This window comes from Taudactylus pleione, unplaced genomic scaffold (genome assembly GCF_031769625.1).
Source record: "Taudactylus pleione unplaced genomic scaffold, aTauple2 ptg001314l, whole genome shotgun sequence".
Classification (NCBI taxonomy): domain Eukaryota; kingdom Metazoa; phylum Chordata; class Amphibia; order Anura; family Myobatrachidae; genus Taudactylus; species Taudactylus pleione.
This window is the reverse complement of record NW_028285714.1, coordinates 4,188,886-4,204,019: the sequence shown is the minus strand read 5'-3', so window position 1 is coordinate 4,204,019 and position 15,134 is coordinate 4,188,886. Positions and strand designations below refer to the sequence as shown.

The 15,134-nt window shown below is 41.2% G+C and overlaps 1 protein-coding gene across 1 annotated transcript in view; it reads left to right on the top strand.

Annotated features, from left to right (window-relative positions):
- Positions 1-15,134, top strand: part of CDHR1 (cadherin related family member 1) — a 205,878-nt gene that overhangs the window by 58,205 nt on the left and 132,539 nt on the right. The window contains exons 5-6 of the mRNA XM_088463117.1: positions 4,576-4,665; positions 5,439-5,525. Coding sequence (XP_088319243.1) covers positions 4,576-4,665; positions 5,439-5,525 — 177 coding nt within the window. The remainder of the gene's footprint in view (positions 1-4,575; positions 4,666-5,438; positions 5,526-15,134) is intronic.

Sequence of the window (15,134 nt, the reverse complement as noted above, 5' to 3'; positions counted from 1 at the left end):
GAGAGTGTTCCTGTGCTTAAACCTGTCTATTGGATTTATTGCCTAAGCCTGCTTTTCCTAACCTGCTACAAACCCTGCTGGATTCCCCTACCTCCTCCATATACCTTTCTACCTGCCTGAGTACCTGAACCTGCTGTTTCCCTGCACCTTGTTTCATTTCATTCCCAGCTGGACTTCACTACCTCTGTCTGCATCAGCTACAGCTCACCAAACCTGCATTCACTTACAGCTCATCAAGCCTGCATTCTGTTTTAGCTCACCATACCTATACTGGACTGTTCTGCCTGTCACTACCTGGACATTTGTTCATTAACCCTCACAACAGTTATCAAGTGCACTTTAGTACTATACCTGGACTTTTGTTTGCCACTCCCATGTCTTCTCAGTCCCTTATTAAAAACCCCACTTTTTCATATAAGTCTGCTCCTGTGTCTGCTTCTATCGCCACCCCGGGTCCACAACAAATTCAGAACCTAACAGTTTGCACTGGCCCCATGGATCCGGCCACGGAACAGGAGTCTGGAGCTGATTTTTTCCGAAGTATTGCTGGCCGTTTGGAAAACTTGGAAGCTATGCAGCACCAAGTGGCTCAGTTCCTGCAAGAAATAACTAAACAACAGGATTTAATTTAGAGCATAGCAACTCGCTTGGAGAGTGTGGAGACTATACAGCGACAGATGGTACAGTTTGTGCAAGACATTGCACGCCATCTGGATACTGTACAAGCTACTTCAACGGCTCCTAGTGTGCTTTCAGCTACTCCTGTCCCCACTCCTGTGATTTCTTCATCTGTATCTACTCCTCGTTTGCATCTTCCCACACCTGATAAGTTTGATGGTACTCCAAAACTGTGTTGTGGATTTCTCAATCAGTGCGATGTGCACTTTACTTTGCAACCCTCTAACTTTCCTGCTCCTAGAACCAAAGTGGCTTACATTGTGTCCTTGTTATCCGGCTCTGCCCTAGAATGGGTTTCTCCGCTCTGGGAGCATTCAGATCCACTTCTGGACAATTACCCAGAGTTCCTAGCAACATTCAGGAGGATTTTCGACGAGCCTGGAAGAACTTCCTCTGCTTCCTCCAGTATTATGAAGTTAAAACAAGGGACCCGTCCTGTCAGCCAGTACGTCATTCAGTTTCAGACTTTGGCATCTGAACTCAAGTGGAATGAAGAAGCCTTGACATTGGCCTTTTGGCAAGGTCTATCTGATCGTTTAAAGGATGATCTAGTGACTCGCGAATTACCCTCTAGTCTTAGTGATCTCATTTCCCTTTGTAATAAAGTTGATATATGCTTTAGAGAGCGCAAAGATGAAAAACACAGAGCTAAGCGTTTCCCTTCCCCTACCCGTCCCACTCCCTCCCTTTCCGAGGAAGAACCCATGCAGGTAAATCATACCCGTCTCTCTAACGAAGAATGACAGAGACACTTTAAAGAAAACCTTTGTCTATACTGTGGACACTCGGGCCACCTGGTGGCTTCCTGTACCCGCAAGCCAGGGAGCGTCATGTTTCTAGCTAATTCTGGGTGCACTCAGCTAGGAGCAATTCTTCAGTCCTCTAAACATATTGACTCTGTGTTGTCCATAGCCTTAGACATTAATTCTAGTCCTGTGTTTGTGTATGCCCTTTTGGATTCCGGGGCAGCGTGGAATTTCATGTCGTCTCGGTTGGCAGATAAATTACAAATTCCCTGCAGCACCTTGGATCATTCTGTCTCCTGGACCTCTATTGATGGTAAATCTCTTTGTAATGGAACTGTGTCTAAGAGAAATCAACCTGTTTTAGTTCGTGTTGGAACCCTCCATGTTGAACATATCAGTTTTTTCATTATACCCAAGACTTCCCATGAAGTTGTACTCGGATACCCGTGGCTGTGTAAGCACAACCCCAGAATTGATTGGAACACTATGCAGGTTCAGTCATGGAGTGAGGAATGTCAAGTGTCTTGCCTTCCGAAGACCGACGCCTTGTCACGGTCATCATCCCCTGATAGTGGTCTAGAAACACTACGGAATACACCCATGCTTGGTGCAAAAGTTTTGACAGCTATACAACTACAACCACCTGTTGGGAAGTCCTTTGTAGCCCCAGGAAGGGTGCCTCCAAAGCCTCAAACCCAGAGGATGTCTCTAAGGTCTCAACATCAAAGGAGGTCTCCAGAGCCTCAGCCCCTTAAGGGAATTCTGAGTGTCCAGCCCCAGGATGGGGTTTTCAGTCCCATACCGCGAGAGGATGTTTCAAGTTTTGTTCCCCAGGAGGGGATTTCAGATCTAGCACCACAGGAAGGGGCCTCAAGTCTCGTACCCCAGGAGGGGTTTTCAGTTTCTAGTTCCTGTTTCTGTCGGGTCAAAGCTGAGGATATCCATGTTTCCAGTACTGTCAACAAAGTCCACTTGGCTCATCCTGAAAAGCCTAGAAGGTGTCCTGAGGCCACCCATAAAGGGGGGGGTACTGTCATGACCAGGGTCTCTCGGCATGGTAGTCGACGGGTAATACCTGTGAGGATTCTATGGTGAGGGGTGTCTGGCAGTGGCGGTGGTGCCTGGCAAAGAGCATTGGCTTGCGTGGTTCTGTGGGGGCATACTGTCACTCTGGTCTGGTTAGGCCTGGTGGTGCTTCCGTTCCGTTCTGGCATGGCGCCGCCATCTTGCCTCTGGACATGTTACCTAGTTGCCCTATCCTGGTGTGTCACATGCTCCTCTCTGACCAGTCACGGCTGAGCACTGGGGATTTAAGGGAGTTCAGAGCTCCCTTGCATTGCCAGTGCAACGTGTTTCTCTGCGAGAGCTGAGAGAGAGTGTTCCTGTGCTTAAACCTGTCTATTGGATTTATTGCCTAAGCCTGCTTTTCCTAACCTGCTACAAACCCTGCTGGAATCCCCTACCTCCTCCATATACCTTTCTACCTGCCTGATTACCTGAACCTGCTGTTTCCCTGCACCTTGTTCCATTTCATTCCCAGCTGGACTTCACTACCTCTGTCTGCATCAGCTACAGCTCACCAAACCTGCATTCACTTACAGCTCATCAAGCCTGCATTCTGTTTTAGCTCACCATACCTATACTGGACTGTTCTGCCTGTCACTACCTGGACATTTGTTCATTAACCCTCACAACAGTTATCAAGTGCACTTTAGTGCTATACCTGGACTTTTGTTTGCCACTCCCATGTCTTCTCAGTCCCTTATTAAAAACCCCACTTTTTCATATAAGTCTGCTCCTGTGTCTGCTTCTATCACCACCCCGGGTCCACAACAAATTCAGAACCTAACAGTAGGTTGGTTGCTGACTTGGCTCTCACTATGATGCACCACAAGCAAAAGTTTGCGAAGAAAGCAGACATCTATCATACAGCGAACTATGGGACCTGATCCAGATTTATAGTAGAGATGTGTGCAAACCCCATGTTTTGGTTTTACTGTAAATCATCAACTTGTTTTGGTTTTGCCAAACCACCATCAAGTGTTTTGGTTCAGATTCGGTTTTGGATTTCTTTAAAAATTTATAAAAACAGTTAAAATCATTTAATGTGGATCTGTTTTTGTTCTATTGGTATTATTTAACATCCATAACATTCCTTTCCAGTCAATTTTGACTTCCTCACAGCACCTGAAATCACAAGGGCAGAACTTAAATGTAATTCAAAATGCGCAAGATCCCATTTTAGAAATTCGAGTTCTGAATTGTAAGAAGACCCGAGTCAGGACTCTGTTCTACTCGGAACCCCAAAGTGATTCTGAACTGGGACTCAATTTAACCTCTAAGTTTGGGTGTGTTAGATTTCTCGGAAAACCTGACCACTCATCTCTAATTCAGAGGTATTTGCACTGCGAGCCCTACTGCATCTACCTCTAAATCAGGCCCATGCACACAAGACTTCTATCTTCTGTCTAACCCTAAACAATCACTGAAAATCAGCAACAAGCATGACACTCCAGGCTACCTCAAGTGAGAGGCCCAAAGTTTCTCAATGCATACATGTTAACTTCTTCTGTTGTGATCACCGGGGAGATACATGATATGGCCCTACCAAATACTGTATGTACTTTACAGTGTTCTATTAACTGTGCAATGGAGTTACAATATAATATATATATAATAAATGCACAACTCTAACATTAAGCTTTTTGTGTGAATGGGGGCTATTCAATTCAGCGTGATGCTGATTATACCCAGAAAGGAGATCCAGGAGCGATTCAATTGCCTGCGCTGTTTAGACCGACTAGAGGATTTCTGCTCACATCATCCTGATGTGCAAGCAGAAATCCAACTTAGTGTCGGTTATGATGCTGTTTTCCAGCAATATCGTGGTGCTAACACCATCGCTGCAGGTACTTCAGTTGGAGAATGCCGGTTAGCATAACTAAACAACTGGCATAAGGCGCAGTAACCAGCATTCTCCAACTTAAGTGGTTCTAGTCGGAATTAACAGCGCTATCAATTGAATAGCACAGGGAACTCCTTCCTGGGGCTATACAGCATCAGGCTGAATTGAATCACTCCCAAAGTTTTCAAAAACAAATGAAGGGTTTTAGTGTAAATATCCTGCTTAATGTTTCTATTCCAATTACAGGTTTCCGAGAGAGTCCGAGTTCTAGTAACAGATGCCAACGATGAGAGCCCAGAGTTCCTGAATACGCCTTATATTGTAAACGTACCCGAGGTAAATGTTTTTTTTTTTTAATTTGGGACAACATTCTTCTTCACTTGTAATAAAACATGCCATAGAAGATTGAAGTTGCAGTAAAAGAGGTCCTTTTCTGTATTGCCACAAGTCCATTAATCCATTATTGCATAATGCTGTTAGAAACCACAGGAATGAATACATAGATAATACCCCTTTTACACTGACTGAAATATCCCGGGTTGATGCACGTGAACGCGCATGACCCCGGGATTTTAGTCAGTGTAAACGGATCAACCCGGGTCCAGTGACCCAGGGATCCGACCCTGCTTGATTGCAGGGTTGAGCACGGGTTGTTCCCCTGTCACCCTGCAATGTAAACAGCGCGGCCCAGCTCACAATGACCCGGGTAGCACTGCATGCCACCTGATTGGCCGGCTTCAGTGGCGCTTGGAGATGACATCATCTCCAAGCGGCCACTGCAAGCAGCACCTGGCCGACCGGCACGAGCAAAGCACCCCACCTGCTCTCCCTGCCTCTGGACCGCTGCAGGATAAGGTAAGTAAGTCGCAGAGGGGGAGGGGAAAAGTGCTGGTCACCTTCGCTGGACAGCCGGGTCAGTGCTGACCTGGGTCAGGTGTGAATGGTGCCGACTCGGGCATAGCCCAGGTAGGTGCCACAGTGTAAAAGGGGTTGTCCTGGGTCTGATCTGGGTTGGAAACATGTTCCAAATCCCAGGTCAGACCCGGGGACTTTGGTGTAAAAGGGGTATAACATATAGTATGAAAACCTAAATGTTTTGTATTTTTCAGAGCACTCCTCCTGGAAGCAGTATTTTTCAGGTAGAGGCAGTGGACAGAGACACAGGGTCTGGTGGAAGCATCACATATTTAATACAGGTAAATTTGACTATCTTATTACAAAATAATGTTTCACATTTAAAGCTGGACTGAAGGCTGTTGTCCACTTAGCGTGTTTTATTGTATTTGCTTTGCTTTGAATAGGCCTTTTTCCGACTGGGATAATTATAAAAATAGGCTAGGACTGCTCCAGTGAGCACTGCTTTTTATGATGTTACACTTGGCCACAGGCCCCTAATTGCATATAACAGCTACAGCTGACTTTCCAATTAGTATTGGACAGTTAGATGGCGCTGCAGTAAAGAAAACAAATCTTCCCAACAGAGTGGCTGTTTTCAAGGAAAAAACGCAATTGTCAGAATGATGTCCCCTTAGTGAATGGTACATAAGCAGTCTACAGATATCTGTTCACACAACTCTGAAAATCTACACACACAAAGATGCGATGCTATCGCAGTTATGTTTGGCTCTTTTGCTATTTCAATGCTAGTTGATCAGCCTGTTGCATCTAAAAATCGCTGAATGTTGCCACCTAAGGGGCAGCTGGAGTAACCCGCCACACCACATTACTGTACCTGATGACATAGATGAGTAAGCCTAAGGGGTCTTTGCTTTTGCTGATTTGGCCTCAGTATGCGGACATCACTGCTCTCTCTCATTTTCCTCAATCACAGACACAACAATAACACAGCACTATTGTGCAGCTCCGGGATCATATGCAACCAATAGTGTATTCCTGTACAGACAATTTATCCATCCAATACTGGGAGTGTAAGTGTACAGTTACCTGCATGCTGCTGGGACCCCACAAATAGGATTAACCCAGTGCATGCACCCTGTTATTCCCTTTACTATATACACACACCACTGCAAATACTCTGTAGGTATTAAACAAGAAAAAAATTCAAGAATGAAAAACAATATACATATCAAATGCCTCAAACTTTGCTCCATCTGGCCACAGTACTTTAATACTTGTGACTGCCTGTTGCCTACCCCTGAGTTTACACTTTGATCTTTCTGTAAATATTTCATTGTACTCCCAATCTAGTAGGCTACTTTGAATTGTAACAACTGAACCTGCTACGCAGTGTGAGTCCTAAACTGATGGCACTACATGTTTTCAAGTTACAGTAACTTACAATACAAGTGCAGCAGCAGAGTGAATATCTCCCTGAAGGGGTTGTGCACATCCGTCTACTTTAAGCTAGATACACAGTAGGTCCATTTGATGGTTGACCGTCCGTCGCGCTGACCAAGTGGCCGACTCAGTACAGTATACACACTTACTGATCAGCCGATCGACATGTTGTTCTGATGTCACAGCTGGGCAGGCATTTGAATTTGCCCACCCAGCTGTGATGTCATTCCCTGCGGACCGCCTGTACACAGAGCCAGATGCGCTGATATATCTGCAGATATATCAGCCATCGGCTGTGCTGCACAGCCGATGCAATGTGTCTGTGAACTGAGTTGTACACAGACATATCAGGGGTACATACCCACCGTGCACTCGTGATATATCGGCTGTTCGATAGAACAGCTGATATATCACCCAGTGTGAACCCAACATTAGAGTATGCTTCCTCATGCCAAGGATAATGCCACATTACCATCAGTTGGAGGCATTCTGGGCCTGATTCAGACCCGGACGCTAAGCCGTGAACGCTCGCTATGGGCGATTGTTGCCCATCTGCGCATGCATACAAGTCGTAGTGCACGTGCGCAAGCCAGTCATTGCGAACGGGAATTGTGCACTCTTTGTACACAGACTGAGCACTACTTTGAGTGACAGATAGTGCCGTTTGTGGGTGGTAACAGGGGAAGGTGCTTGTGAACGGGCGAGTGGTGGTGCAAACACAGGCGTGTCTGGGTGTCAAAATGAAGTTCAATGGGCGTCCATAATTAGCATGGAGGCGTCATTGTACACGTCACTTGGTTGTATTTCTGCCTGCCGTGATTGCATTGCTTGCAGCTGGGTAGGCTCTACCTCAAGCGCTGAGTGCGTTGCGTGCAGCTCCGATGGCTCTCGATGTTACTGATATTACATACACTACCTGGAGATGACGTGTGCTAAGAAAGAAAAGTGGGCATCATTACACCGGTGTGTGCTCACTCTGCCATCTCTCTCTAAAACATAGAGGGCGTCCTTAAGCCAGACAGTGCGATCACGGAAATTGCATACCCGGCTTCTGACGGCTGTGATAGAGCGCAGCTTATCGTCCGGGTCTGAATCACCCCCTCAGACTTTATCCTCCTGAACAGATAACCTCCACAAATCAAAGCAGGTCACCTGAATAAAGCATCCACATGACAACCAATCCCACTAAGTTCTTATCCAGTGATAAGAGCAACACATTTTGGAATCTAGTGGTGCAATAAGGACAGACCTGTAAAACATAATATTTCAGAAACCTGTCTACAATATTCCAACAACATATTAGAATAACTACATTAGAGATATTAGGGCACACATGCCTAGATAGAATAAATGTTTTTTCGACAGACAATATGTCAATACATACAGATGGCATAATTCTGACATGGTTGTATTGTAATGTTACTTAAAGTATTTTAACCATATCAGCATTATTACTTTAAACATGATGCTATACATACAACCATGTTTAAAGTTATAATGCCAACACAATTAAAATGTTTTAACCAACTTTGCAAATGTGTTGGCATTCTTCCTTCGACATATTGACTGTCAACATACTGTATTGACTATTTCCACATAAAGAACACAAATTTACTGCTGTTGTGTTTATATGCCTAAGTTTAAACCAATGAAGTGCTGTAATGTTTTTATATAACCCCTGATAGGCCAATGCACCAAAGCATGAATAAAAAAATGGTTACATTTGGTTAACTATCTAATGACTGTCTTAATGAGTCTTATTGATACTGACCTTGTTAGTCTTAAACCCTGCCCCTTACCACCTAGCAAATGTTTTATGTTTATAAGCATTTCTCAAAAATGTTAAGTTTTTAAACACACTGATTTCCCTTTAAGACTTTTTGATAAATATATTTATCTTGAAATGATCTGGAGTGAACATTAACTTCTTTAAATATAAAGTTAGCTAAAGTTAGTTGGATAACCGTAATCTTTTAGTAATATTCTACATTTTTCAGAAGGGTACATATCTGTTTATCAACTAAATATCTTTAAAACAATTATGTAAAAAAGGAAAAAGATAAATATTTAGCTGTTTTATGTAGACAGGAATAGCCCTTTTCTGACCAATTGTATATGGCAAAATATACAATTGATTAATAAATGGAGCTTTTTGTTATATTTTTTTATGCAAGTATCAGTAGTTCAGAACATGTTAATGGCACGATAAGTGTGTCCCTGCTACTCAGTGAATAGAACTCCATATCATTTTAGGCATTAGTATGCTTGTAGTCTCTTAGTAAAACTGTTTGCAACATTAGTCATATTAATTTTTTACTGAGCAGAGATGAGTTGTGTAATTTTATTTTTTTCTAGCTTTTCATGCTGTTTCATAGATGCATGAAATTGCATTGATACAACCTTCTAGTTAGACATTTGCTTTTCCAACAAACAACTTCTGCACTGTATTTTAAATTTCACAGTCTGTGAATAAGTCTGGGATGACGATAGACAATGAATTCTTCTGTGTAGTGTGTGTTGTGTTTGAAATAGTCCTCGAAGTGCAGCATAATTAAATATATAAGATTTGAAATAATTTTTAAAAACCCTAAAAATAATATATTTGATTGTCACTAGAAAAGTAGATGAACATAAGTTCACCAAACTGAATATTGTATATAAATGAGCTTACAAACAGCGCTTAGATGGCGTTTCAAGTGTGTATTCCATGAGATGCAAATGTTGCAATATGGTATCCCTCTCTTAATCAGCTTTTAGATCTATGTAACAAAAGTGACCCTTTTGAAATATGTTCCATTCTTATTTGCACATAGATACGGGTTGACCAGTCGCACTAGAAAAACATTGTACCCCTCAATAGGGGACAATGGTAACCCCCGAAAATTATTATAGTCTATTGGGGGGTTCTACCACAGGCAATAAATATTATACGAGAAAAACAGAGAAAAGAAATGAAATGCCTAGAGTGGAGCACTTAGAATAGATATCTAAAATATAACTTTTATAATTTAATTACTTTAATTAATATTTTCCATAATTCAAACTGAACAGCGAAAATTAAAATGAATAGAAGGTGAAAAAGTAACGAATTCAGTGAATTAAAATATATGCAATGCCCCTACTCTTCCACATAATCATGTGTTTAATCAAGGCTATTATATTATATAGCACTTAACCTTGATAGTATATTTACTTTTTTCCTCTTCAGGGATAATGTATATCCCTCCAATCAGGATATCTCCAAAGTGCAATGCGGGCCTAAATAACTGATTGTTAAACTCTAATTAGCAGAAAAGAGGAATTATTTTTGCCGTAATTTTCCTCAGCACACATACAGACACATCCCATCCACTATAATTAGTAACTATAAGTGCTAACCATAAGTGGGTGCTATGGTTTTCACCAGGCCATTTAGAATCTGTTTTTGCGCAGATGAGTATAGTCAATAGTTGGTAGGTAATGCTTTACAATTGCTTATGTAATTATGGTAATCGCAACCAATAATCCTATATGTGTATACATGAGATGTTCAATATCCCTCCAGTGTTATTCCAATTGTCCAAAAATTGTCCAAAATTATAAACAGTCATATATTAAACTTATTATTCTGAAAATAGCACTGATGTTATACAGGATGGATTTTAATCCCCCAGTTACACAGCGTGAGTTCTGATTTCCATGCTTCTCATATAGTTATTGATAGACCCTCTCGAGTATTGTTAGGAAGCAACGGAGAAATCACTTTCAGATTAGGTCATAGTGAGTGGTAGCAGGGTGCGTCGCAGACCGACGCTGGTGTTCCGCAAAGGAGCTTTATCCTATTTGCAACAGTGATTATTGTTTATCAACTAGAGGATTGACCAATGAGCATTGGTTTTGCAATGATGTAAAGGGTTAATTTCCCCCATTTTTTATATATTTTTTCTTATTATGACAGAAAAGTTAGCTAAAACTATATTAATTTTAAGCTATATTGTCGGTAAGAAATTGTTCTAAAAAACGGCATATTTGGCATGTGATTTTCTGAGCAGGTTTGCTTAATTAACTTCACATCTTCAAAAATGCACATTAAATCTCCAAAATGGCACTTTGATAGATTTTCCCATAGACTCCCACTATCCTGAGTTCCAGCTGTATTGGCTATCTCTAAAAAATAAAGTGAGGCTCTAGTTTCTAAAATATTCTTACTCAAAATAAAATTTATGTCTGGTTGAGCTTGATTTACCAATGTTTTTTTTTTTTCCCTGCCAGCCATGAAAACTATATGCTACAACTATATGTAACACCTGTCACTACTCAAAATGATACAGCACACTCTACATATAACATTATATAAAAAAGACTAGACTTATAGCAATAAGAAAATAGTTTCATGAGGTATAAAACATTAAATAATACCATAAATAACACTTGGTCTTTTCTTTCTTCCTTCTAATTTCTTTTATAGTGAATTGGTAATAAAATATTCAGCTTTTACTGGGCAAGAAAATAGCATCTGTCTCTGTGCGTTCTTAGTGAATGCTTGGGCCCTGGAGCTTTAGCAGCTGATATAAGCTCACACCTTTGTTCACACTTAACATTGCACTGTGGCTGCATTTTAGGTTGTCATGGCAACAACACACTTCCTTGAAATAAAATTGGAGAGATGCAGTACTGAAAACAAGATAAGGTTTTGAACTGCTCTACACTTATAGCTTATCCTTTTGAGTTGGTGAATTAAAATGCGTTTTTTTATAGCTTTTCAGGGGCAAACACATTAAGAATACACATTAAGAATAAAGACAAGCATTTTTTTGCTGCATTAAGCTTATGGCAGACATTTCTTTACAGGAAAACTATTTTACTACAAATAATAGAAAATAAAGTTGAGTCACAAAATGTTGCTTGCATAGTGTGAGGCTGGGTACACATGTAAAGATTTTCTGTCCAACCATCCAACTAATTGATTGGTTGGAATGAAAATCTGGTAATGTATGGGAGTAAATGATGATCAACAATTTGCTCCTAAATGCCAGAAAACAGATGAAAATGGTCGTCAGTCAAGTATGTTAAATGTTTGATCTAAACAATTTGTTCAAACAACAGTTTTTGCCCATTTTCTGGCATTTGGGAGCAAATTGCTGATTGTCATTTGCTTTCATACCTTACCAGATTTTCATTCCAAACAATCAACTAGTTGGATGGTTGGACAGAAAATCATTACGTGTGTCTGCAGCATTAGATATTACTAAACAAAAAGATTTAGATTAACGCCATCACTACTGTTTCGATTTAGGTGGGACAGTTTTAATTTAAGGAATCATTTCAGAGCAGGGAAGGCTCAGAAATTTTAGGCATGCCTAAACACAGCCTCGTTGTTCTAATTTGCACCAGGACAATGAAGGGAGGAGTAGAAAAGTAAAATGTTTAAGAAAACTGTAAAAAAAAAAAAATTTCTGGCAAGTTTGAGTACTGTATAGACCAGGCTTGCCTATTCTCCCGATTTGGCCGAGAGCCTCACGATTTTCGGGTGCCACTCCCTGCCCCCCGGAAAGGCAGGCAAGCCTCCCGGAAGCCTTCGACCCTCCCGACCTCCCCCCATAAAAAACTAGTCCGCAGCGGGGTGGCCGGTGACATGATTTGCGCTGAATCGTGTCATCATGGCCCCGCCCCCTGCTTCACAATGCCAAAAATAATGGCATTGTGAAGAGGGGGTGGGGCCACGATGAGGCAATTCTGCGTCTCCGCCTCCAATGTGATGTCAATGGCCGGCCCCGCCCCCAATGTGACGTCAATGGCCTGCCCCGCCCCCTGCTGTTAGCCGACAATCAGCTCCCTCCCGTAAGGCTGGAGCTGATTGTCGGCAAGTATGGTATAGACATTTTTAGATTTTTTTTTTATGATGCCCTGAAAACTAATACCCCATGTTACCTGAAGATCAGGTTATACAATTCCACACCATACTTTCTTTTAGTTGCATTTATACTGTTATACTGCATCAGTGGTTTGAATTATGTGAAACTGTTCTGGAACGTTGGAGCCATACAGAATTTACATCATAGCACATTTATAGACTTTATTTCAGATCAAAGCTGAATTAAATTAATTTTACTGTACACCAAGTTAAGTTTAAAAACAAACATGTAAAATACTCAATTCAAGAAATAAATATTTCTACCAACTTAAATGCTGGGACTTTTATTGTTTTTAGATATTAGGTACTGTCGATCGCAGTGCACTACCTGCTTCTACATCTTTTATTGGATCATACAGTTTGTTTTGCCCTAACATAAGAACAGTCATTGTACCACAGCAGGTGTCACGATTGTAACATACTAACGATACTGCCTTTGAACCTCTATATACCCCTGCCTATACCTTCTAATATCTTGCCAATAAACCTCTAAGGATGACGCTAATTTGCGTACGCAGTCATACAGTAAATAAAGACTCCAGACCTAGAACCTGTGGTTCCAAAGCACAAAGTATTATTCAAGTAAAAGTACAGCAGTTACACGCTATGATCCTCATATAATCTTAGCACAAAGAGATTATACAGACCCAAGTACAATTATACATACGCAGCACTCTCTGGTCCAGATGTAGGCATCAGCAAGAAACCCCTCGTCAATCAGCATTCAGCATGAAGACTAGCAACCCAGGGTCAGAGCACACATATTTATACCCCCCAGGAATAAACAACACAATAGAGAAGTTTGTTGCTAATACCATTGGTCCTAAAGGAGAGGGCATATGTTACAAGGCATTTAACAGGTTGGTTCAAATAGACACAGCCCAGCCTCTAACAACTGGTGGTCTCTGGTTTCCCACCTCATGCAAATCCTAACAGTTGTTCATATAATGTACATTGTGTTGCTTGAAGTCTCAGCTGTCCATAAATTGAAAATGCATGTTGCGATCTCTCCATCAATATTACCGGAATACTGTTGAGAGAGTACGCATCAGTACAATACCAAACATGGCTTAATTATCACGTATAAAACCTTAGTTACGAAATAAACTTTATTTCCTAGCAATGATAATAAATGTGCATACTCGAATCTTATACCTTATATCTTATGGAACCTTGTATGTGAATATGTAATGTGTGAGTATGTGGGGTTTGATGTAAAGACGCTAGTTAACTTGGGGCAGATGCATGTGCATGGAGCTAATATTCAGCGTTTTCATACAGGGTCTTATGCATTCGCTAATACGCGACTAGTTAACAGCGCAATTGTGTGTATTAATGTGTGTATGAGAAATGGTGAAAGATGCAATCGCATAATGCTAATAGTAATATCGCCACATGAACTAAAGTGTATGTTTATCTAAAATGGCGCTTAGGCGGCCATTCGCAAAATGGTGTCTTGCGATCTCATTTCCAAGATGGCGTCTTGCGGCCAGTCGCAAGATGGCGTCGCTGCGATTCAATTTTAAACTTATCTTGTCTCAGCCAATAATCCAGCTTCGACAGTCCACCCTTTGACAGCAAACAACATGCTATCACAATTTGATTTTCAAATATAATTCAGGCTTACATTTATATACTATTTAGTGTTACTATGGGATGGCACAAGGTGGTTCTTAATCCATCAATAATGTGTCTCTGAGTGGGGACATAAAACTACTATTATACGCACACCACGGATCTTGGAAGATCATGTGAAAGGTGTGGGGATACACCAGTCCTATAAAGGTAGTCTTGAATGGGAAATTTGAGACTTTACATTATCTGAAGTGTTTTAAAATAACATTTCAATAATACATTCTATGCATGTCTAAATATATAATACATTAAATGATGGTATTTCCTAGTTCAGGGTTGTAATGCAGTTCTGTATTTACCTCAGTATTCATACTGACCACCATCATAATTTCATTCTTTCGTTTTACTCTATTTTTAAATTTTCCACACTTCCACACAATAGGAACACACCGGACACATATACCAATTATTATGATGACCATCAGTATAAGGATTAAGAATTTGCCTATGCTGGCGATCACTTCCTGGACCCATTCCCCTGGACCTGAGAACCATTTCACTGGGTTCAGCCATGAAACCCATCCTTCTATCTTCTCCCCTACTTCATCCACTGAAGCATTATGGTTCTTATGAAATTCCCATTTTAGAATTTCATCCATCTTCCGGTCTATCACTTCCTTAGGGTCGCTGGTATCATTGGTGACATAGGTGCAACATTTTACTCCAAATTGGGTGGCCAATGTTATGCAATACCCTCCAGTAACAGCAGTTAAATAATTTAACACTAGCCTGTGTTGCACCAGTTCTTTCTTGTACGCTTGCAATTCTCTCCCTGTATACCTGAATGTGTCATCGTACATCTTGGTAATATTATCTATCAATTTAGCAAGTTCCTGAATATATATAAAGTTTAATGTACCCCGAGCGATCCTGGTGGGATCCAATGTGACTAAAAGTTGAAAGCCAGTTGTCTCACTAAATAACTGAGTGGCTTTGTGCACATCGCTAGGTATCATATTTCGTTTGCCTCTGTGTTCAT